General features: G+C 45.5%; 1 protein-coding gene across 1 annotated transcript in view; it reads left to right on the top strand.

Moving 5' to 3' along the window:
• march9 (membrane-associated ring finger (C3HC4) 9) overlaps nucleotides 1–8,984 on the top strand; it is a 67,274-nt gene extending 58,290 nt beyond the window's left edge. Inside the window, exons 4-5 of the mRNA XM_034172012.1 lie at nucleotides 4,481–4,673; nucleotides 7,661–8,984. Coding sequence (XP_034027903.1) covers nucleotides 4,481–4,673; nucleotides 7,661–7,992 — 525 coding nt within the window. The 3' untranslated portion in view covers nucleotides 7,993–8,984. The remainder of the gene's footprint in view (nucleotides 1–4,480; nucleotides 4,674–7,660) is intronic.
• The last annotated feature ends 15,799 nt before the right edge of the window (nucleotides 8,985–24,783 follow it).

The following is a 24,783-nucleotide window of genomic DNA, read 5'->3' as shown; positions in this document are numbered from 1 at the left end:
CAAATTTACGCTTAGCCTTAGCCAGCAGTTTCAAATTTACTTCAATGTCGCCTGCTCTGGCCCCCGGAAGACAATTGACTATGGTTGCTGGTGTCGCTAACTTCACATTTCTCAAAACAGAGTCGCCAATAACCAAAGTTTGATCCTCGGCGGGTGTGTCGTCGAGTGGGGAAAAACGGTTAGAAATGTGAACGGGTTGGCGGTGTACACGGGGCTTCTGTTTAGAACTACGCTTCCTCTTCACAGTCACCCAGTCGGCCTGCTTTCCCGGCTGCTCGGGATCTGCCAGGGGGTAACTAACGGCGGCTAAGCTACCTTGGTCCGCACCGACTACAGGGGTCTGGCTAGCTGTAGAATTTTCCACGGTGCAGAGCCGAGTCTCCAATTCGCCCAGCCTGGCCTCCAAAGCTATGAATAAGCTACACTTATTACAAGTACCGTTACTGCTAAAGGAGGCCGAGGAATAACTAAACATTTCACACCCAGAGCAGAAAAGTGCGGGAGAGACAGGAGAAGCCGCCATGCTAAATCAGCTAAGAGCTAGTAGCTACGCTAAGCTAGCGGATTCCTAAAAACACGCAAAGTGAATAATGTGTAAATAAGTTAGAGGTGATTCAGCAGAAGGAGTGCTTTAGTTAACGCACGTAAAGATTACACTGGGAAACAAATCGTAATCTAGATAACTAGATCAATCTAACTGCGCAGATTAAACAGCTAACAGATACAGAAAAACACCGCTGTGCTCCGGAACAGGAAGTGATACAATACCGCAGTGAGAGCCAACCACCAGTAGAGGCTTTCAGTGCTTACCAGTCGGCTTTCAGTGCTTACCAGTCGAGTGAGTATAAGAGAAATTGTGGAGAGCTGTGCATGTCCCAACTTGTTCTCTAATACTCCGAAACGGAGGTGTTCCTTTGTCTCGCTTCATCAGAAAATCGGTCGTGATGCGCGAAGCCTCCGCGCGGCTTTCCATGACAAAATCTCTTGTTAAAAGTGAAATCTGCCGGAAAATGGCTGATGTCCAGCTCTTGTGATAACCAGAGAAATTGCACACGACGGTCCCGGCTCCACACAGTGATCCGTTTAGAAATGATCTGGTGGTTTCTGCCTCTCGATGGCGGCTCGGAGCGCGGCGAGCCGTGCGCCATTGTGGGCCATCCTTAAAGCTGTAGTAACACTCCTTATTCTCTGTGAAGCATGTAAATTTTTCACCGAAAGCCAAATAAATTTTTCGAATGGTTTCCAGCTGCCTGTCTCTAACAGTTTCTGAAAAAATTCTGATGGAAAAAAAGCCCAAATCATTCCGCCATTTCCTCGCAATGAAACAACGACGAGAGGGGTGGAGCAGTGCTCACTCAAAGCCTGCCCACAGGCGAATGACGCAACCGACAGGCGTGGAAAAACTCATGCATGCGCACGAAGGTTCAAGCTTGGCTGACGTAAAAACATATGAATCAAATCCATATATTTTTTGCATAAAATAAAAAGGTCGGATACTTTTCTCACAGACCTCGTGTATATATATATATATATATATATATATATATATATATATATATATATATATATATATAAACCTGGTTCCTCATTAGCCGTCAGGTTGTCCCTGTCTGATGTTGTGTCTTCGGGAGTTATACTAACATCTGCTGTTTTGCCTATGGTTTTACCTGCCATAGCTGTGGTGCTAACAGGAGTCTTCGAGCAAGCGCCAGGTGACACAAAGCTTGACAGCTTGGACTGTAGCATTTTATTATGGCTTTGACTTGCTTTGCTTTGTGACAAAGGCATTACCGTGAGCTCTTCTGGTGATTGTAGGCATGCAGCAGTCCCAGAAGAAGGGTTTTTAGACAGGATTTGGTTATTGCAGTAGCAGGGCAAGTTAACATGCACTTGCTCAGCAAGCTGCCATAACTAGAAGTCCTCTCCAGACAGATTTACCATGTGATGCCCACCTCAGTCTCACACGTCGTGATTCAGTAGCACGAAATATACATTAATCTATTGGTTCGTCCTATTGTCACGAAAAGTGCAAAATTTTCATCATAGGCATACTGTCAGATCCCGCTTTTTTAGATACACGGCACACGCTCACCCTCTGATGAGTGTGTTTGTGTACAAAACCAGCTCTCCATCTCTGGGGTCCGACCTTCGTGTCTCCACGGGTATTACCCGGCAGGGCTGCACAAATGTTGTTCAAGCTGGTGGCGAGGAGATTCGTCTAGCTGCTCACTGCCTCCATCCGGACGTCCACCCCGCTGAAGCTGATCTCGCACCCCGGTCGAATAGCCTTCTCTGGAACCAGGATACGAACCGGCCACGCCCGTTAACGGCAGCTCTCCTCTTATGGATCAGGGCTCTTGGAATGTTGCTAGATTTTGAATTTAGTGACTCGTACAGCGAGTCCCCAGGATGTGTTATTTTCATTAAAAAACCAGACTAACCTTTTACAGCCTTTTTTGATGTTGTACACCCAATAAACTTTAACTTTTACACCTTAAGAAGCATCAATAATCCAATGTCCGAGCCTTAACACTTCAACTGCATGCTTGGAAATTTATTGCAGGTTTTGCAAGTGCCGACAACACAATCAAAATAGGATATATGATGATAATTTCACAACAATAATTCAAGTATAATTAGAATAATGATTGGCAGAGATTTTTGTTTTTGATTCAATAATTCTGTCTGATCTTACTTTGACTTGGACTGGATTGACTTCTTAACAATTTTTCTAGGAGTGAGGGTGGAGGTTTTTGAGGTTAGGGTCCCCAGCTTGATGAATTTGATTTCCTCTTCATCAGCTATTAATCGTTAGTTGACCACGATCCTTGTGTGATGTTGTAATCCTTCAGGAAGTTAATCCACATAAGAGTTTATTCCTTCTTCAATCAACCAAAAGTTGATCTAATCCATTCTGGTATGCTGTGATGTTCCTTGAGAGAGAAAACGTTGAACATTCCCCACTCAGACTTAAGGCCAGTGATTATTCTCCAATGTTCTGCTACTCCGTGACTGGACGGCCTGAGTGGGAGTTGAAAACTCTCTCAAACGATCTTCATGGCTCCAATCCTCTCACTCCACGATTCCAATTGATGCTCACAAGATGGTCAAGTCTTGTGATCTCCTCGTAGCGGGGGAGAAGTGGCAACAGCACCTCTCCCTGGAAGAATAACCCCATTTCCTGGTGTTTCACAGTTTATATATGTGCTTGACTCTTGTTGTCTTCAGATGATCTTGGTTACCATGGGGACACTGTTGACTCAAAACCTCCTCCCTTCTCCTTCCACTTACTGGAAATTTCTGCAGCTGTTACGAGTAACTTATTGCTCAAGTTCCTCTTTTCTATTAACACTTCAACTTTTCTGAGAATTAATTCTCTTAAATCATTTCTTTAAAATCACATCAATCATATTCAATCATTTCATTACAACTCTCTTTCACATAAAAACAATTCATATGATCATATACAAACATTTTCATTCCTTATAATTCATTTCATATTTTACCAACATCTTAATCATTTGATCAGTTGTTTAACATCAGCTTTTCTTGCCCTGCTTGCGACATCATCTTCACTTCCTCTTTTTTTTTCTCTGACTCTGCACTCTTTATGAAAAACAACTCATATAATCATTCATTTCACTTATTTGTAACATACTTTTTCTAATCAACTCTTAATTTTAACACATTAATACTTCATTTGATCATACTTGTCATGTTAGAATCATTCTTAGACATATTCCATCGTCTTCACCACTGAGTTCATTCCGTGGGCCTCCCCATTTGCAATGGAAAAGTCCGGTATGACCTCACTTACTCCTGTAAGGTACCAAACACTGTGCAGTTTAATCCAACAGCATGTATATTAATCCCATGGCACGTATTATATTCCAAGATGAAAACAAGCTGAAAGCAAGCTTAAAGTCATCTTTCCTGACAATACAAATTTATTCATTCTAAGATGGGTGCACGTAATTAAAAGTGCAGCGGGGGTTACTAAAATTGAGTTAAAAAAAAAACCCAGTCACAAAAATTTGAATCATTTCGTGACGGGAGGATGAAAAAAAAAACATGAGATCGGGCTGGTGATGCCACACTGTTTGTATTTCTTAATGACTGATGGAAATTAAGTCCAAGAAAATGTTCATGTATCTATCCCCTGAATTGACTTGAGAAAACTGGCTGTAAAATAATGATTGACTGCCAATTAATCAAAATGTACCAATATCTTTCACATATACACTTTATGTCTGAATTTTTATGTTGCAATATAAAATCATTTTTGCTGGTATTGTTCAATAATTTTGGAAATTTATTAAGTTTTTTGACAGTGCAAAGTTGATTCATTTGTATTTATTTCTGAACAAATATTAAATTGTATATTTAAAATTCTGAGGTGCCAATAATTCTGATGAGCACTGTGTGTATGCATGTGTGTGTATGAACGTGTGTGTGTGTGTATACTGGTTTGTTTTTGCAGTGGCAGGCCATATCTCTGACGGTGATAGAGAAGGTGCAGATAGCAGCCATTATTCTGGGCTCCCTGTTCCTGATTGCCAGCATCTCCTGGCTCATCTGGTCATCCCTCAGCCCCTCGGCCAAGTGGCAGCGTCAGGACCTGCTCTTCCAAATATGCTACGGCATGTACGGCTTCATGGATATCGTCTGCATAGGTAAAAGACACGTGGAAGACAAACACCAAAACACAAAATTAGGTAACACAACTCCATGTATCTCTTCAAACCCTCCCAGTACAGTTACATTTCACGTCATCAATTTGGACTATTTGTGTGTGTATGTGTGTGTGTGTGTGTGTGTGTGTGTGTGTGTGTGTGTGTGTGAGAGAGAGAGAGAGAGAGAGAGAGAGAGAGAGGAAAACACACACCGGGGGGGTATACTTTCGCAAGGCACTGTATTTTCTACACAAATAATCAAATTTAGCATGAAGGAGGGTTTTTTTCTTCTAAATGGAATGAATGGACCAAAAATGCCCCCCACCAAAAAAAAGAAAAACAATTCCATAAAAGATTCTCAAAACACTGTATCAAACAATTGCATTGACAAGTGAGGCACTTTTTCAAAATACCCACTATGGGCCTCATTTATTAACGGTTTGCATGTGCAAAAACATGGGCAAACTTTTTTTTACTTTAACTTTTGATACTCTGTGTGCTTCTTACCCCGTGTGCTGCTATACAGTGTTGCTGGAACTGCAGTTTCCCTGAGGGAGTCTTTCCAAGGGATCAATAAAGTTCTAGCTAATCTAATCTAATCCAATCTAATCTAATCTAATCTAAACACCATAGTTTACTCAAAAAATGGCATGCTGATTTACTAACAGTGCATACTGACAATAGCATCTGTAAAATGAGCAAAGTAGTCTGTATTGTCCATTTAACGTTTGCCTTCATGAATATGCAATTTGAGGTGTGTCCACCCAAGTATGCAAAATTGTGGGTGTTGAACATGCAGATAAGTGAGATTTGCAAATGCAAATGCAAATTATGATTTATCATCTAAAAGTAATTTCAGGGGCTATGATTGCATCTCTAATTGTGCTCATCTGAACCCTTGGTGCTGCTAACCCACTGTTGTGCGATTAATGCAGACACATAATTCAAAAGTTGATTCAAAGTCATTCCCCATGAATGGGTGTGCATTTATTTAAACTCAATATTCTTCTTTAACGCAGAAAACACTACATTTAAACAATTTATAGTGGCCTGTTTTTAACAAAATGAAACATCCACAGCCAAATGAAAATTAAGTGTGACATTTATCATGTCATTCTATGTATTAGAAAAATAAACAGACAGTCCTGTGCACGCCTAGCCAGTGCAGCGCATGTACGCATCCCCGCACAGTGCTGACAGCAATCAGAACCACAGTCTACGGTCAGGATCAGTCTACTCACAGGAGCTGCAGCCACCTACATATGAAACATATACAAATAATTTTCAGGACCTCTATGTTTGTGTGAAAGTGAAGAGAATATATTAATACTGGAGTGAAATGTATCCTGTTGTGGGAACGTGCATTTGACTCCGTTAAACTGTTGGTTTAAGGCAACAATCTTGGGCACCATCCACGACAACCTCTTTCAGGACACATTCTTCTTTTTTTGTTGTTGTGACTCTTCAGTCAGTAACATTTCAGAATGCTGAGCACTGAGAATGCAAATTAAACCATGTGAAAAAATAATCATCCCAAATATGAATAATGTACACCAGACATTTTCGGAAGCAGGTAAAGAGCTCTGTGTGCACCACCTTTTACCAAAATTCAGATTTAATGAAAATTGCGCCTAATTGTTACTTGTAGCAAAGTTAAACATCTCAGATAACTTATGTAGCTAAAAGAATTTCACAATAAAAGCATTTTAATGTAAAATGCCTGACCCCCAAAAAAGTAGGGCGAGGTTCTCCGTGTTTTGCAGTCTGAGAAACCAACACTTCTCAAGAATGTGTGAAGTTTTGACTCACTGGGTGCAGTGTTGAGAAATGTTGGTTTCTCAGACTGCAAAAGACGGAGAACCACGCCCGACTTTTCTGGGTCAGGCTCAAAACTTCTCAGTCACCCTTCGTATTGTTCAGTGACTTGCAAATGTGCATGTGTCCATCCCCTGACACAGCTAAATAAAATCTGCTGTAAAAGTGATGATTTCTATTTAAACCAGTCCTTGTATTTAGTTTATCAAATAAGTTTATCATCAATAATTCATAATTCATTATTCAGTCATTCATTCATTTTCTATACCTGTTTACTCCAATTAAAGGTCACAGGGAGCTGGAGCCTATCCCATCAGTCATAGGGCATGAGGCGGGGTACACCCTGGACAGGACGCCAGTCTGTCACAGGGCCACATATAGACAGACACATTCACACCCACCCACACACACACACACACACACACACCTTCAGATAATTTAAAGTTTCCAATCCACTGAAGCTGCGTGTCTTTGGATGTGGGAGGAAGCCAGAGCACGCAGAGGGAACCCACACAAACACGGGGAGAACATGCAAACTCCACACACAAAGGCCACATGTGAGATGGCCATAATTCCCAAACAGCTGATGTGATATTTTTGTTGAACTCCTTGAATTAAAGCTAAAAGTCAACACTACGAAGACATTTTGATTGTTTCATTTAACTCCACTGTAGATTCAGATTCAGACAACTTTATTGATCCCTAAAAGGGCAATTCATTTACAGCAATTAATCCACATTTATTACTAGTTGAACATAATAATGGCACACATCAGAATTAAAACAACCACACACATACATTTGATTGTTTATGTAGTGTTGCACAGAAACAACACAAAAAATAAACATGCAAGGTCAAATTAAAACATGCCCACAGTTATCGGTTGCTAAGGTCAGTCACACAGGCAGGTCATGTGATCAGTACGACAATAACTAACAAACAAACGAAGCTTTTGTGAGAGATTGTGTTCCGTAGGAGCGACCTGCTCCACTGTTCGTGTGTGTGAGCCGGTTGTGTAAGAAAACACTGAGAGCAGATGGCATCAGACATCTGCTGTGAAATTACTGCCAACCATCTCTTCTCACCAACAGGCGAGATGGTTCCTACCTATGACAGTGACCAGCTTTATTTTTGTTGATTTTATGCGCTGCCCCCCCCCCCACTCCATCCAGGTCTCATCATCCACGAGGGATCATCGGTGTACCGCATCTTCAAGCGATGGCAGGCTGTCAATCAGCAGTGGAAGGTACTGAACTATGAAAAATCAAAGGACTTGGGCGACCCGTTGAGTTCGAGCAGCAAGGCGGGTGCTCGCTCCTCTCGCAGTAACAGCCACGGCCTGGCCAGCAGCAGCACGGGGCGGCCGAGCAGGAGGCTAAGAACTATTCTCAACCACCACTGTGGATACACTATCTTACACATCCTGAGCCAACTGCGGCCCAACGACCCGCGGATCAGAGCCGCCGCCAACCGGGAGGTGGTGATGAGGGTCACCACTGTATGAGACTCGATCAGCAGGTGTGACGGCTCCATCTTTGTCTCCTGGAGTAAAATGAGCAAACGGGACATAAGGACCTCACATTAAACATTAAAGTCTGTGGTAGGCGACAGTGGTCCTGTGAGGAGCTCGGTGATGCCTGGAGCATCAACAGACTGCACACGCTGGAGAGTTTCTCCTCTTGTTTCCTATTTAAAAAATAAAAAATAAAAAAATCCAAGCCAGATGTGGCTTTTCAATAACTGAGGACCTGACAAAAACAAAAAAAAGATAAAGCATTAAAAGACTGCAATGAAGAAATGTGTGGTGGGAAAGTGGAAACGTATAAACAGGCGCCATAAACTAATTCAAGAGACATTTTTTCCAGTTCAATATCAGGATGCACAGGGACGTTTTGTTTGATTTGAACCTCTCGCTTTGATTTGTTTGTGTCCTTTTTGTTTATTTATTTTTATTATTGCTATTATTATTATGACTCATGTTGATTTTGTACGGATGTATGATTTTTAGAGGAAATCCTGTAACTCCATACATGCCAAGCAATTCAACACAACTCTGTGTAAAGCTCTTTAAAGCTTTCCAAACCAGCCAATGCTGATTATCAGACCGAAAACTGAAAATTACACCTGACACACACACACACACACACAGAACACAACACAACAATAAGTCAGTAAGAAGAAAAAGAAATGAAGATTTCAGTGACTCTTAAACCTCCTGCAATAATGTGTACATTTCACAGGGAATTTTGCATGGGTATATATCATTTTATTCTTCATCACATAACATAAGCACATTGCTCTATTTCCAATGGTGCTTGCCAAATGAACTCTTTAAAAATCTGATTTCATTGCACCACCGTTTTGTCACCATGACAAATGGCAGTGTGACGCAGCTGTTCCAGCTCCAACAGGTCGCTGCTGCTGTGTGCTGATTCAGATTTGATAAAAAATAAACTACTGGATTAAAAAGGAGATCAAATGATCTCTAACTACTCAGTCTCACTCAGTCTCTTCTTTGAACCGTTTGTCAGGTTGGTTGTGGGTTTCTGTTGTTCTGCTTTGCTTTTAGTGTTTTATCTGTGTGAAATTATTCATTGCTTTGGGTACGTTCATGAACACGCTGGCAGGCGATCAGAACAGGATCAGTCCTGACACAATACTTACATAATTCCATGAGGATTTGTCTCTAAAACACATTTAAGAAGCAATTTAAAACATTCCAAGTTGGGAAGCCAACATCATTTTCATGGTGTGCCATAATATACAAATAATCACGTCTATTTATGCAATGGTAAGAATCTACTATATAAAGCTGACCGTGTGTGTGTGTGTGTGTGTGTGTGTGTGTGTGTGTGTGTGTGTGTGTGTGTGTGTGTGTGTGTGTGTGTGTGTGTGTGTGTGTGTGTGTGTGTGTTCACTATGCAACAGCCACAGTAATCAAGCAATGAACATCAAACCTGCTATGGTGACTGGGGGCACCAAGGGGGAGGTCACTGGTGCCCTTAGGTTGAAAGTGTACCTAGTATATATTAGATCACAACCCACTGACTGGATCCCTTATTTTCGCAGTTCACTTTACTTACTTCATAGTAGCAGCTAGCTAGGGTGCACTTTAATTACAATCGGAACCGACCAGCGTGTGCCACATGCCAGTTAAAGCGTGCATTTTTTCAATTAAAATGTACGTGCTGTGTATGGCATGCCAGAGCATTGCAATTACATGACATGCTATCACCTTTATATCATCATTTAAGTCTCATGAATGTCACAAATTGCTCTATGAAAATTAATGACAACATACAATGCAATGCAACTTACTACACCTTAGCTATAATTACATGAAATATACAATGACATGGCTAAAATTCTTCTCTATTTACCCATGCATAGAATGGGTAACTCAGCTAGTATTACATATGTTCCATCTTTAAATAAATGCAAATATTCATTCCATTGCATAAATGGAAAACATTCATTATTTGTTTTATATGACACCTAAATATAATAGTGTCATTGTATTTGTTTTCTTGATATTTTACTTAAAATTAGAGGGGTGTATCTTCTCAGAGCAGGACTACAAGGACAGCGGGACCCAGCAGCTCACTCTGCAGAGCAGAGCTAGAACCTGACAAACTTAAGTGGTTCATATGGAAACACATGTCTGCTTTCTTAAATCCAGTGAAAAATCGTGACAAATACTTGTCCAATTCTTCATCTGACAGCACTTCAAGAACCACTAAAGATGTCCCTGCAAACACCACAGCTGCTGGATTTAGATTCCTCTTGTTAGGGAAGTCTTAGAGAAGCCTTTTCACAAAAAAAAAAAGAAAAAACTAATGCAGGAAGGCAATAGAGTGAAACAGATCAGGGAAAAATGCACAGTAGTGATGCCACTCATACAGTAGGACAAATCCACCAGTCAATGACTAGGATCTATTTAGTTTCATATAAAATAAAATAATCACACATAAATTAAGTCTAAGTGTTCAGACCTGGATGCAAGAAGTGCTTTCATCATTTTTTTAAGTAAATGAGTTGGCACCAAGTCCATAATTCGTAATGGACAGAACATCATTTGGTACAATGATTACCTTGGTTCAATGATTACTTACGTGGCCTCAAGCATAAGGCTAGAGGTCTACAACAAAAATGCCATAGGCCAAAACTAGAAGTATTCCACCTCACGTGGCGCGATGCTATTCTAGACTACTTGTATAAGCATGCACTACTGGCTACAAAGCAGGCCTATTACACTGATTTGATTAACAAAACAAGCATAATTCAAAGTTTCTGTTCGATACGGTGGCAACACTTATTCATGGACAACCACCTGTAAGTCGCTCTTCTTTTACAGCCCAAGATTTTTTAGATTACTTTCAGAAGAAAACAGCTAAAATTAGGTTAAATATATCACAGCATGCCTTCAGCCACTACACACTGTTATCGAGATGGGTGCCATCACTGATACATTACTTAGAATAACCGAATTTGGGTGTGCTGAAGAAACTTGTAACATCTGCTAAAAGCACAACCTGCTTGTTCAACCCAATACCAACAAAACTGTGTAAGGACCTGTGGCCCACTCTACAGAGACAGCTCTGACCAAAGTGGTAAATGATCTTCTGCTTGCACTGGAATCGGACACCACTACGGTTCTGGTGCTGTTAGATCTTAGCTCTGCGTTTGATACGGTGGATCACCGTATTCTGCTTGATAGGCTGGAGAATCATTTTGGGATTACTGGGAATGTCCTTGCATGGTTGGCATCATACCTAACCAGTCGTTCTCACTGTATCTTGTACAACAACACTACCTCCAACCTTGGTGACATTAAATATGGGGATCCACAGGGGTCAGTCTTAGATCCCCTGCTTTTCTCCCTTTATATAGCACCCCTTGGGCACATATTTGTTGTGTGGGCCGCTGAAGAGGAGGTACTGCTGGCCCACCACCACCAGAGGACACCCTGCCTGGAGTGCGGGCTCCAGGCACAAGAGGGCGCTGCCGCCTCACAGGAGCAGCCGGGGTGACAGCTGTCACTTATCACCTACGACAGCTGTCACCAATCATCTGATCTTCAGTAGTATATCAGCAAGACGACATCTCCACCTCGTTGCCGAGATATTGCTCTACCTAGGAGGTAAAGTGCTCAGCCGATTGTGTTGTCTTCCCGACAATAATACTTTGTTCCTTTGTGTGTTTAATAGCAGACAGTGAGTATTTACAGCTGGAGACTGTGTTGGACTTTTTCCCTACCTCTTTGATAAGTACTCACACTCCTGCACTTACCAGTTTCTGATGAGAGGTGGAGGTGGTTTTCCCACCATACGTGTTGCTGGGTGCAAACGCATCCACATCTAACTGTTTTTTGTTCCTCGCCAGCAGTACCAGATCCGACAAGCAGAGGCAGTGGCCACCTGGGAGTTCGGGACTTGGCGGCTCCAGTATTCCCGGGGTTCGGTGGCGGAGGAAATCGTGTGGTTCCGGTTCTGCTTTGGACGGACGTCTCTTATCTTCGAGCCTGCCCACGTGACACATTTTTGTGAATTGACTTCATTGCTTACTATTGTGATCTGCCGTGTTTGTTGTGCTTATTCACAACAGTAAAGCGTTGTTATTTGACTTCCTCCATTGTCCGTTCATTTGCGCCCCCTGTTGTGGGTCCGTGTTCCTACACTTTCACAACAGGATATCTCGGCCAACATCATGGACCCCGAGGGGCGTCAACCGGTTGTTGAACGGCCAATGGAAGAGCAGGGCGCACAGGCGTCTGCAGGAGGAATGATCGGTGAGTTGCAGCGAATCCTCACCGCTTTTACGGCTCAGTTGGATCTAATGACCGAGCAGAACGTCCTCCTTAACCGCAGGGTGGAGGCTCTCGCCGCGCAGGTGGAAGCGCGCCCTCAGGGCGCTGCTGCGGCTCCCCCTCCTGTCGATCCTGTGCGCAACAGTGACGTTCCACAGGTCGTTCAACGACCCCTCCCACCTTCCCCTGAAGCATACATAAGCCCTCCAGAGCCGTACGGGGGTTGTGTGGAGACGTGCGCGGACTTCCTTATGCAGTGTTCGCTCGTCTTCGCACAACGTCCCATCATGTACGCGACTGATGCTAGTAAGGTAGCTTATGTGATTAATCTGCTTCGCGGTGAGGCACGCGCTTGGGCTACAGCGCTCTGGGAGCAAAATTCACGGCTCCTTCTGACATATGATGGGTTTGTGAGGGAGTTCAAAACAGTGTTCGATCACCCAAATAGAGGAGAGACCGCTTCAGCCGTGCTGCTGTCAATGAGACAGGGGCGCCGGAGCGCAGCTGCTTATGCAGTCGACTTCCGCATCGCGGCTGCGAGGTCCGGCTGGAATAGCACTGCCCTCCGTGCCGCCTTCGTAAACGGACTGTCATTGGTTCTGAAGGAGCACCTGGTGGCTAAGGACGAACCGCGGGATTTAGACGGGCTTATTGATCTCGTTATACGGTTAGACAATCGGTTAGAAGAACGCCGTCGGGAATGAGACGAAGGGCGTGGCCGGGCACGCGCCGTCCCTCTCCCTTCCGGTTCCGACCGAGTTCCGCCCTCCCCACGCTCCACGGCCTCTACGCTCCGTATGGTTACAGCTCCCCCTGCTGATGAAGCTATGGACACGAGCAGGGCCACATTTAGGCCACCAGATAGACCGAGGAGGCTGGTCCGCGGAGCGTGCTTTGTTTGTGGCTCGATAGAGCACCAATTGAGAGACTGCCCCGAGCGGTTAAACACCAACGCCCGCCCCTAGAAACTGGGCTAGGGGTGGGCCAAGACATTCACGTGGGACATACCCATATTGCCACACGACTCCCAGTTACAATCCTTTACGAGGATTTAACCCTTCAGGCCCCAGCACTGGTGGACACGGGCTCTGAAGGGAATCTGCTAGACAGCAGATGGGCCAGGGAGGCATGGCTCCCTCTGGTGGCACTTACTTCACCAGTGCAGGTGCGGGCACTAGATGGCTCCCTACTCCCTCTAATCACACATAAGACACCACCAGTAACTCTGGTGGTGTCAGGGAACCACAGGGAGGAGATCGAGTTTTTCGTGACTCCTGCCACCTCCCGTGTGATTCTCAGGTTCCCCTGGATGTTAAAACACAATCCCCGGATCGATTGGCCGTCCGGGGTAGTGGTTCAGTGGAGCGAGACCTGCCATCGGGTATGTTTAGGTTCCTCGGTTCATCCCGGTTCCCAGGCTAGGGAAGAGGTCAGAGTCCCGCCCAATCTTGGGACGGTGCCGGTGGAGTACCATGACCTTGTGGATGTGTTCAGTAAGGATCTGGCGCTCACCCTTCCCCCGCACCGTCCGTACGATTGTGCCATTGATTTGGTTCCGGGCGTTGAGTTCCCGTCCAGCAGGCTGTACAACCTCTCACGACCTGAGCGCGAATCAATGGAGACCTACATCCGGGACTCTTTAGCTGCCGGGTTGATCCGGAATTCCACCTCCCCGATGGGTGCAGGTTTCTTTTTTGTGGGAAAAAAAGATGGCGGACTTCGTCCATGCATTGATTATAGGGGGCTGAAAGAAATCACGGTTCGTAACCGATACCCGTTGCCCTTGTTGGATTCAGTGTTCACGCCCCTGCATGGAGCCCAGATTTTCACTAAGCTGGATCTTAGAAATGCGTATCACCTGGTTCGGATCCGGAAGGGAGACGAGTGGAAGACGGCATTTAACACCCCATTAGGTCACTTTGAGTACCTGGTCATGCCGTTCGGCCTTACAAACGCCCCCGCGACGTTCCAAGCATTGGTTAATGATGTCTTGCGGGATTTTCTGCACCGATTCGTCTTCGTATATCTGGACGATATACTCATCTTTTCTCCGGATCCTGTGACCCATGTCCGGCATGTACGTCAGGTCCTGCAGCGGTTGTTGGAGAACCGGCTGTTTGTGAAGGGCGAGAAGTGTGAATTTCACCGCACTTCTTTGTCCTTCCTGGGGTTTATCATCTCCCCCAACTCCGTCGCTCCTGATCCAGCCAAGGTTGCGGCGGTGAGAGACTGGCCCCAACCTACCAGCCGTAGGAAGCTGCAACAGTTCCTCGGCTTTGCAAATTTGTACAGGAGGTTCATTAAGGGCTACAGTCAGGTAGTTAGCCCCCTGACAGCCCTGACCTCTCCAAAAGTCCCCTTCACCTGGTCGGATCGGTGCAATGCCGCGTTCAAGGAGTTGAAACGGCGCTTCTCGTCTGCACCCGTTCTGGTGCAGCCCGATCCTAGTCGCCAGTTTTTGGTTGAAGTGGACGCCTCGGACTCAGGGATAGGAGCTGTGCTTTCCCAGAGTGGAGAGACCGATAAGGTCCTTCACCCGTGTGCCTATTTTTCCCGCAGGTTGACCCCGGCCGAACGGAACTATGACGTCGGCAATCGAGAACTCCTTGCGGTGAAAGAGGCTCTTGAAGAGTGGAGACATCTGTTGGAGGGAACGTCCGTGCCATTCACGGTTTTCACTGACCACCGGAACCTGGAGTATATCAGGACCGCCAAGCGGCTGAACCCCAGGCAAGCCCGCTGGTCACTGTTCTTCGGCCGTTTTGACTTCCGGATCACCTACCGCCCCGGGACCAAAAACCAGAGATCGGATGCCTTGTCCCGGGTGCATGAAGACAAAGTCAAAACGGAGTTGTCGGATCCACCGGAACCTATCATCCCGGAGTCCGCTATCGTGGCCACTCTCACCTGGGACGTAGAGAAAACCGTCTGGGAGGCCCTGGCACGGAGCCCGGACCCCGGAACTGGGCCGAAGAACAAAATTTACGTCCCACCAGAGGCCAGGGCTGCAGTCGTGGACTTCTGTCACGGCTCCAAGTTCTCCTGTCATCCAGGGGTGCGAAGAACCGTGGCAGTTGTCCGGCAGCGCTTCTGGTGGGCGTCCCTGGAGGCCAACATCCGGGATTATATCCAGGCCTGCACCACCTGCGCCAGGGGCAAGGCTGACCACCGCAGGGCATCGGGACTGCTCCAGCCGCTGCCTGTGCCTCATCGCCCCTGGTCCCACATCGGCCTGGATTTTGTCACGGGCCTCCCGCCGTCCCAGGGCAACACCACCATCCTCACGATAGTGGACCGATTCTCCAAGGCGGCCCACTTCGTGGCCCTCCCGAAGCTCCCGACTGCCCAGGAGACAGCGGACCTCTTGGTCCACCACGTCGTCCGGCTGCATGGGATCCCAACAGACATCGTCTCCGATCGCGGTCCCCAGTTCTCCTCGCAAGTCTGGAGGAGCTTCTGCCGGGAACTGGGGGCCACGGTGAGTCTCTCATCCGGGTATCATCCTCAGACCAACGGGCAAGCAGAACGGGCCAATCAGGAGGTGGAACAGGCCCTGCGCTGCGTGACGGCCGCGCACCCGGCGGCCTGGAGTACCCATTTGGCCTGGATCGAGTATGCCCATAACAGCCAGGTGTCTTCTGCCACCGGCCTCTCCCCTTTTGAGGTGAGTCTGGGGTACCAGCCCCCGTTGTTTCCGGTGGTTGAGGGAGAGGTCGGTGTGCCCTCGGTCCAGGCCCACCTGCGGAAGTGCCGTCGGGTGTGGCGCGCTGCCCGTTCTGCTTTGCTAAAGGCCCGGACGAGGGCAAAAGCCCATGCAGACCGTCGGCGGACCCCGGCCCCTGCGTATCGGCCAGGGCAGGAGGTGTGGTTGTCGACAAAGGACATACCCCTCAAAGTGGACTCCCCTAAACTGCAGGATCGTTACATCGGCCCCTTCAAGATCCTCAAGGTCATCAGTCCAGCCGCAGTGAGGCTTCAGCTTCCGGCCTCACTGCGGATCCATCCTGTGTTCCATGTGTCCCGGATAAAGCCGCATCACACCTCACCCCTCTGTGCTCCGGGTCCGGCACCACCTCCTGCCCGGATCATCGATGGCGAGCCGGCTTGGACTGTGCGCCGGCTCTTGGATGTCCGTAGGATGGGCCGGGGCTTCCAGTATTTGGTGGACTGGGAGGGGTACGGACCCGAAGAACGCTCCTGGGTGAAGAAGAGCTTCATCCTGGACCCGGCCCTCCTGGCCAACTTCTACCGCCGCCACCCGGACAAGCCTGGTTGAGGGGGGGGTCCTGTTGTGTGGGCCGCTGAAGAGGAGGTACTGCTGGCCCACCACCACCAGAGGACACCCTGCCTGGAGTGCGGGCTCCAGGCACAAGAAGGTGCTGCCGCCTCACAGGAGCAGCCGGGGTGACAGCTGTCACTTATCACCTATGACAGCTGTCACCAATCATCTGATCTTCAGTAGTATATCAGCAAGACGACATCTCCACCTCGTTGCCGAGATATCGCTCTACCTAGGAGGTAAAGTGCTCAGCCGATTGTGTTGTCTTCCCGACAATAATACTTTGTTGCTTTGTGTGTTTAATAGCAGACAGTGAGTATTTACAGCTGGAGACTGTGTTGGACTTTTTCCCTACCTCTTTGATAAGTACTCACACTCCTGCACTTACCAGTTTCTGATGAGAGGTGGAGGTGGTTTTCCCACCATACGTGTTGCTGGGTGCAAACGCATCCACATCTAACTGTTTTTTGTTCCTCGCCAGCAGTACCAGATCCGACAAGCAGAGGCAGTGGCCACCTGGGAGTTCGGGACTTGGCGGCTCCAGTATTCCCGGGGTTCGGTGGCGGAGGAAATCGTGTGGTTCCGGTTCTGCTTTGGACGGACGTCTCTTATCCTCAAGCCTGCCCACGTGACACATTTTTGTGAATTGACTTCATTGCTTACTATTGTGATCTGCCGTGTTTGTTGTGCTTATTCACAACAGTAAAGCGTTGTTATTTGACTTCCTCCATTGTCCGTTCATTTGCGCCCCCTGTTGTGGGTCCGTGTTCCTACACTTTCACAACAATATTGTGGCGTTTTGGGATTACCTTTCATTGGTATGCTGATGATACTCAGTTGTACATGCCAATAACTGCTGGTAATCTTATACACATAGAATCCTTAGAAGATTGCCTTGTATCAGTAAAAAGCTGGAGAATTTTCTTACTTCGGACAAGACAGAAAAATGAAGGTTCTTGGTCCAGCGATACGTCGGCATCAATTTGATCAGCTAAGACTTAACCTAGGCTCATGTGTCATACATCACACTGACAATGTGAGGAACCTCGGGGTGATTTTTGATCCACGTTGTCCTTTGACCTCCACATTAGAGATATTACAAGGACTGCTTTCTTTCACCTGCGAAACATGGCAAAGATTTGTCCCATCCTGTCTATGGCTGATACTGAGACCCTGATTAATGCATTTGTCTCTTCCAGACTGGATTATGCAATGTTCTATTTTCTGGTCTACCGCAGTCCAGCATTAGGGGTCTCCAACTGGTTCAAAATGCTGCTACCAGACGTTTGACAGGAAGCAGAAAGTTTGACCATATTACAATGATTTGGCGTCTCTTCACTGGCTTCCTGTCCCTGTGAGATCAGATTTTAAGGTTCTGCTATTAACATAACATAATATAATTAACATAATTTCTAGTCAATGTACTAAAGTGTTGCTTGGAAACTTTCTGATAATGTTGTATCGTTGTGATGTAATGTATTTCACAGAGTGCACCAGTCCCTTTTCCAAGCAAGAACATAATAATGCTTTTGTTGTTGTCATAAAGCGTCATTTTCCCTTTCAATGATGTGCATCCCAGAAGGTCACACTCCATCACCATGACAAACAGGCGTGTAAAACTCACAAGTGCCCACAAATGTGATTTAGCACTCTGTTTGATGACATAACACACATTGTAACATCTCTGGTTTTTGATGTGGGTAAAATCAACCTCAGCATGGCTGTAGAATAACTTTAACACAACCTTAGCACTCCAGGTTATCCTCCCTGTGATGATACAGCATGAATGACAAGATTACTGGCTCCACGGAAATACAAAGAATTATCAAACTATGTCAAGTTTAGAAGGGAACTAAAAATTCTAACATCTAGCCATGGTTAAATCAAGACCATCACATAATGATGGAATATCCCAGCCCATCATGGACACATCCATGATGGGGCTTAAAAGCAAGAAGGCACAAGTGTTGTGAAAGTGTAGGAACACGGACCCACAACAGGGGGCGCAATGAATGGACAATGGAGGAAGTAAAAAACAAGATTTACTACTGAAACAAGCACGAGTAGTATAACAAACACAATGTTTAGGGTCGAATCCGCTGGTGTCGTGTGGGCAGGCTCGAAGATAGGAGACGTCCGTCTCAGTCGAACCGGAACCACCCAGATCTCCACTGCCACCGAACCCCGGAAATACTGGAACCGCCAAGTCCCGAATTCCCAGGTGGCCACTGCTTCCGCTCGTCGGATCCGGTACTACTGGCAGGAGAGAGCAAGAACACACAGGAGTGGATGAACGCACCCAGTACAGAGAGGGGAGAAGCCGCCTCCACCTCTTGGCAAAGTTCAGCAGGAAGGTGAGTACTTATCCAAAGAAGGAGGGTCTCAGTAGTCACCAGTCCTGAAAGGTTTAACAAGTTTATCAATCACAGAATATGCTGCAGAGAATGTTACCTTGGTCTTAGGCGATATCTCGGCACTGAGGTGGAGACGCCGTCCTCCTGATATACCTCGGTGCTGAGTAGAAACAGCTGTGTTTGGTGATGGGTGACAGCTGTCACCCAGATTACTCCCATGATGCGGTAGCGCCCTCTGGTGCCTGGAGCCCGCACTCCAGGCAGGGCGCCCTCTGGTGGTGGTGGGCCAGCAGTACCTCCTCTTCAGCGGCCCACACAACAACAAGTTCTACATGTAGCCCTATAAATACAGCAAAATGGACACCAATGAACCCCAATCAATTCATAGAATCTTCGACAATTTGTCATACTATGTGAAGAGGCATTCAACTTGGTATATGTTAACCTTTGACCACCTGAAAATTTCACAGGTCTGTCCATAAAGTATAGGTCCTTTTAATTTTTTTCAAAAACTATATGGATTTCATTCATATGTTTTTATGTCAGACATGCTTGAACCCTCGTGCGCATGCGTGAGTTTTTCCACGCCTGTCGGTGACGTCATTCGCCTGTGAGCACTCCTTCACCGAAAGCCAGATAAATTTTTCTAATGGTTTCCAGCTGCCAGTCTCTAACAGTTTCTGAAAAAATTCTGATGGAAAAAAGCCCAAATCATTCCGCCATTTCCTGGCAATGAAACAACGATGAGGGGGCTGGACCACTCCTCACTCAAAGCCTGCTCACAGGCGAATGACGCAACCAACAGGCGTGGAAAAACTCCCGCATGCGCACGAGGGTTCAAGCTTGTCTGATGCAATCACACGTGATTCAAATCCATATGGTTTTTGAAAAAAATAATAAGGTCGGATACTTTTCTAATAGACCTCGTATTTGCACAAAAACAAAAAAAGTCTATCAGTTTGAACATTAAATATCTTGTCTTTGTGGTGTATTCAATTGAATATAGGTTGAAGAGGATTTGCAAATCATTGTATTCTGTTGTTATTTACATTTCACACAATGTCCCAACTTCACTGGAATTGGGGTTGTAAATGAAGTACCAGTTTATAGTGATCCATGTACGTCTGTGTTGAAGTCTATAGTCTATCGCTAATGCTGTTATGTTTACAGGTCTGAACAGGACTGGACCAGTTCAGGCTATGGACCCAAATGCTGGAAGCAAGGAACAGAACGGGTTGTGAATGAAAAGATATTTATTTACAAATGAGAAATAATAATGTTGCGCTGGGGGTGCCTGCAGAGTGGAGAGTCAGCCTGCTAGTGGTGGTGGAAAATAGGGAGCTACACGTTCCCCAACCAGTCTTGCAAACAAACTGAGATCTTGAGAGGTTCAGAGCCAGGGACCAGGTGGGACACACAGAGCTGAGACTGGGAACTAGGAGAACAGAGGAGAAAGATGGTGAGTGATTGCACTCATAACACAGGATGCCTTCAAAAGTTCACAGGAGGCTTAACACAGAAGTGGTCACAGTTCTGGAAATAATGTTCTCCATTTAGGAAATAAGGTTTACTGTTCAGGACTTGTTCACAGTTCATGAATTATCTTCTGAGGTCAGAGGTCAAGTGCCGCGCATCTGTGACGCAGTTCCAATTAAGCAGGACTTGACGGCTTGAGAAGTTCTTAATAGTTCAATGTCAGAGTTCATACAGTTCTTGGGAATAGTTCTTAGACATGGCACAGTCACAGGCAGGAATGAGTGAGAGCGGAATCCCACAGAGACATGAAGGAACTTAACTGGAGTGGAGCAGAGTCTCCATGGACTATGACTGCAGATGACATGGTGATCTGTAGTGAGAGTCGAGAAAAATATGAGACGATCCTGGAGGAGTGCAGATATGCTCTGGAGAGAAGGAGAATGAAAGTAGGGATAAGATGAAGTACATGTGTGAATGTGAGGGAGCACAGTGGAATATTGATGCTGCAAGAAGAAGAGGTGGTGAAGGTAGATGAGTTTAAATACTCCTGGACATCTGTTCAAACTAATGGAGTGGGTGTTAGAGAGGTGAAGAAAGCAGTGCATTGGAATTACAGTCAGGTTCATAAGTATTCAGACAGTGACAAATTTTGCAATCTTGTCTGTGTGGACCAGCACAATGATGTTGAAATGGAACAGTCAAGATGTGGTTGCCATGAAAACTTCCAGCTTTAATTCAAGACAATTCAAAATATTGCATTAACCATTTTGGAGTTATGACTATTTTTATACATAATGCCTCTATTTTCTAACATCAAAAGTAATTATATAAACTAAATATGCAGATGTGCACAGACACAGAAGTAAGGTGATAGAAAACATATACGTGAGGATCTAGCAAATTAAAACAGGAAGTGAAAAGTGGAAACTACAAAAGAAAAAAAAGAATGTAAATCAAAACAGACCAGACCGTCACACAAAGACAAATTTTATTAAAATATAGCACATCTGGAAAGTACTCACAGAGTTCAATCTTTGTCTCATCAGACGAGGGGAATTTGTTGCTCATGCTCTGAGAGTCCTTCAGGGCCCAGTTTCATAAAGCAGTCTAAAGCCGCGTTCACACCAGGCGCGACGTGAGCAACAGTGGCGACAGGTTGCCATGTAATCCCTATGAACCCGCTGGGGTACCAAGCCACGCAACGCAATGCAATGGACGTGAATGAAGCAATGCGAATAAAGTGATTTTGAGCGATTGGCGCGTTTGAGGCGCGATATCGCGTTGCGTCGCGCCGTGTCGCGTTGCACTCCTTCCCAAGTTGAAAAATCTGAACTTTTTCATCTTGTCGCATTGCGATGACCAATCAGGGACTGGATATGCAGTGACGTGGAGATGTCTGGAGTTTGACTGAGTTGGATGTACACATGTCCTGTCTCTGGTAGCAGCCTGTGAGCAGGACTTACGTCCCTTTTGTCCTTTATTTCACAATTATGACAGAGTTTTTTGGGGGAAGAGCAAGCAGCAGCCACCCATGTGCGCGCGCGAGTGAATCGTCCATGAAGATTATTTTATTTATTAACTACACAGATGTATAATAAAACAAATGGTGACTGGTTTATAAACAAAATTATGACAGAGAGTGAGCTGCAGCAGCGGCAGCCGACAGTTTTTTTGTTTGTTTGTTTTTTATTGTTTACCTGTGTGCGCGTGAATGGGACAGGAGGTCCTCAAACTGGGTCCTGCATAGGTGGAAGGACCGCTTAAAGCGGCCGTCATCCAGACGCAGCTCCTGCAGCAAATAATGATACTCCCCGAATTGGGAACATCTCATGAGGATGTTGTGAAGCCAGGGATGGCACCGCTGGCGACGTTTGTCAGCTTTCCACATCACAGCAACTCGCTCCGTGATGAATTTGTGGCGTCGTGTCGCAACTGGTGTGAACGCGGCATTCCTATTAAAACTTACTTAGTCAACTATGGTTAGTCGCCCAATATTATCCATCTAATCTCCGTTTCACATTGACAGATAAACTTGTAGATTAGCCGTCTTACTTTAGTCGACGATTTTCACAGGCATAGCGGCCTCGCAAACGCCATTGCCAAGAAACGCCTCCAATGCACGACAGCTTTGTTTTTAGCTTTGTCATGAACTCTCCAGCCTTTGTTTCGTTAACTGGCTTTATTAACATTTATGAACACATACGAACTGCAGAATGACGTGCTTAGCTCTTAGCCTAGTAGTTCTTCTTCTACACTTCCGTCAAGCCTTTTTGTGACCACAACACTGCTCAGCATAACAGTGACACCGGGTGGCTAATCTGAGAACTGTCACAAACACATCATGACGGTTGTCATCTGCAGCAACCATGGGCAAAAGCAGAGGAAATTCTCCTTTTGGAGGAATACGAGTGACGTAGGGGTGCTCTTGAGTGTTCTATCAAGTGGTGATACATGACAGCCGCCATTTTTGAGGTAAGACACGGAGGTTTTTTCGACTAAAATAAGGTTAGCCTCCTCTGTACCAGGCTAAAAACTTTAGTCGGGTAACTCAAAACTTAGCCGACTAAGCTCTTTGTGCAATGACTAAAGTCCAAAATTAGTTAACTAAGTTAGTTTACTCGACTAAACAAGATTTGACTGCTTTATGAATCTGGGCCCAGGTACCTTCTGGCAAACTCCAGGTGGGCTGTCATGTGCCCCAGCCAAGAGGTGAACGCTTATGAATCGCTCAGAGATACTCGCAGGTTAGCGATATGGCCACAAGGACCAAGTGGATAAGAGTTCAATGTGATAACCGACGGCTTGGTGAGTCATTGGCATTATGCTAATGCTAGTACTAATGCTAATCCCAATCCTAATATCAGTACTGCGCAAGAGTGTGTTTCCATGGTAACGCATTATTGTTATTACTGTTGGTGGGATGTTGAGGGCTAATCAAAGCAAGCATTCGGAAGAATTTCATTTTGGATAAAGAAGACACTTTTACTTCTGTCATTCCACTTTTTTTGCAGCTCTTATTCTAGTGATATCAGTGAACTTTGAATGCTGGTATCATTGTTTGTGCCATAGTTAGCTAATAATGATAAAGAAACAGTACAATCTGCACATGAATCATCACTGTAGAACAGAAACAAATAGTCTGGGTGTTTTCATTTGTTTTCACACAAATCCAGTTGAATTCCTCTTTGTTTGCCATCTAAATCCTCCCATTGCTGTATGCTTTGACAAATCTTCTTATATGTCACTAAAGTGAGGTTTCTGGTTTCACATGCATGATTAGGTCATGATTAATAATTGATTAATTGAGTTATATACTATGTAACCATCGCTGTGTCTTTTGTGCCTATCTGCTTTATTGCGTTCATTCCCAATGTTTCAGTCCAGTTTCTGTTTCTTCAGAGTTGGACCTGCTGTCTATTGGACTTCCTGTGTGATACTTTTGATTTCTTTTTACTGACACTCTGCTATTGTTATTGGAGTCTCCTGGTGTTGCTGCCCACATGGACACTATTGCCTTTTGAACTGTGTACGAGACCCACACCTGTGGTACCGATTTCATCACCAGTTGTTTCCACATGGACATTATTGTGTACAGACTGCTGTTGCCAGGTGCTGTTTCCACTCCAGCCTCATCAGCCTTAGTTAATAATGTTTCTGCTCAAGGGTCTCTTATTGTACTACAACCATTTTATCCACAGGCTATCTAGTGAGCAATTACTACACTATAAAGAATTTAGTGTAAAGATCAACTTTAAACAGTCAGTTGTCGAATTAAATTTGCAGTTCATTTTTCCAGAAAAACAAGTGTATTAATACTAAAAATGTGATCTTTAAGATGTAAATCAAAACTAGTTTCATAGGTCACCAAACAAAACGTCTGCTGGACAGACGGATTGGAGCGGCATCTGATGTTTTAAGGATGCTCTACCAGACCATCGTGGTGAAGAAGGAGCTGCGTCAGGAGGCGAGTCTCAATTTCCCAGCAAATTTACACTCCTATCCTCACCTATGGTCATGAACTCTGGAAAATGACCAAAAGAATAAGGTTGAGGATACAAGTGGCAGAATAGAGATTCCTCAGTTGAGCATCTGGGCTTAAACTCCTGGACAGGGTGAGAAGCTTGACTATCTGGGAGGGACTCCAGGACTGCGCGTAGAACTGCATCAAAAGGAGCCAGCTGAGGTGGTTCGGGCATCTGGTGAGAATGCCTCCTGGTTGTCTCCCTAGGGAGGTCTTCCAGGCATATCCAACTGTAAGGAGACCCCGGGGAAGACCCAGGACATGCTGGAGGGAACACCTTTGGCTCCCCTGGAAAGAATTACAGGATTTGTCTGAGTTTATGGAAGTGTGGGATGAGCTACTTGGTCTATTGCTGTGTT

This window comes from Thalassophryne amazonica, chromosome 6 (assembly GCF_902500255.1).
Source record: "Thalassophryne amazonica chromosome 6, fThaAma1.1, whole genome shotgun sequence".
Lineage (NCBI taxonomy): Eukaryota > Metazoa > Chordata > Actinopteri > Batrachoidiformes > Batrachoididae > Thalassophryne > Thalassophryne amazonica.
This window is presented reverse-complemented; position numbering and strand designations above follow the sequence as displayed.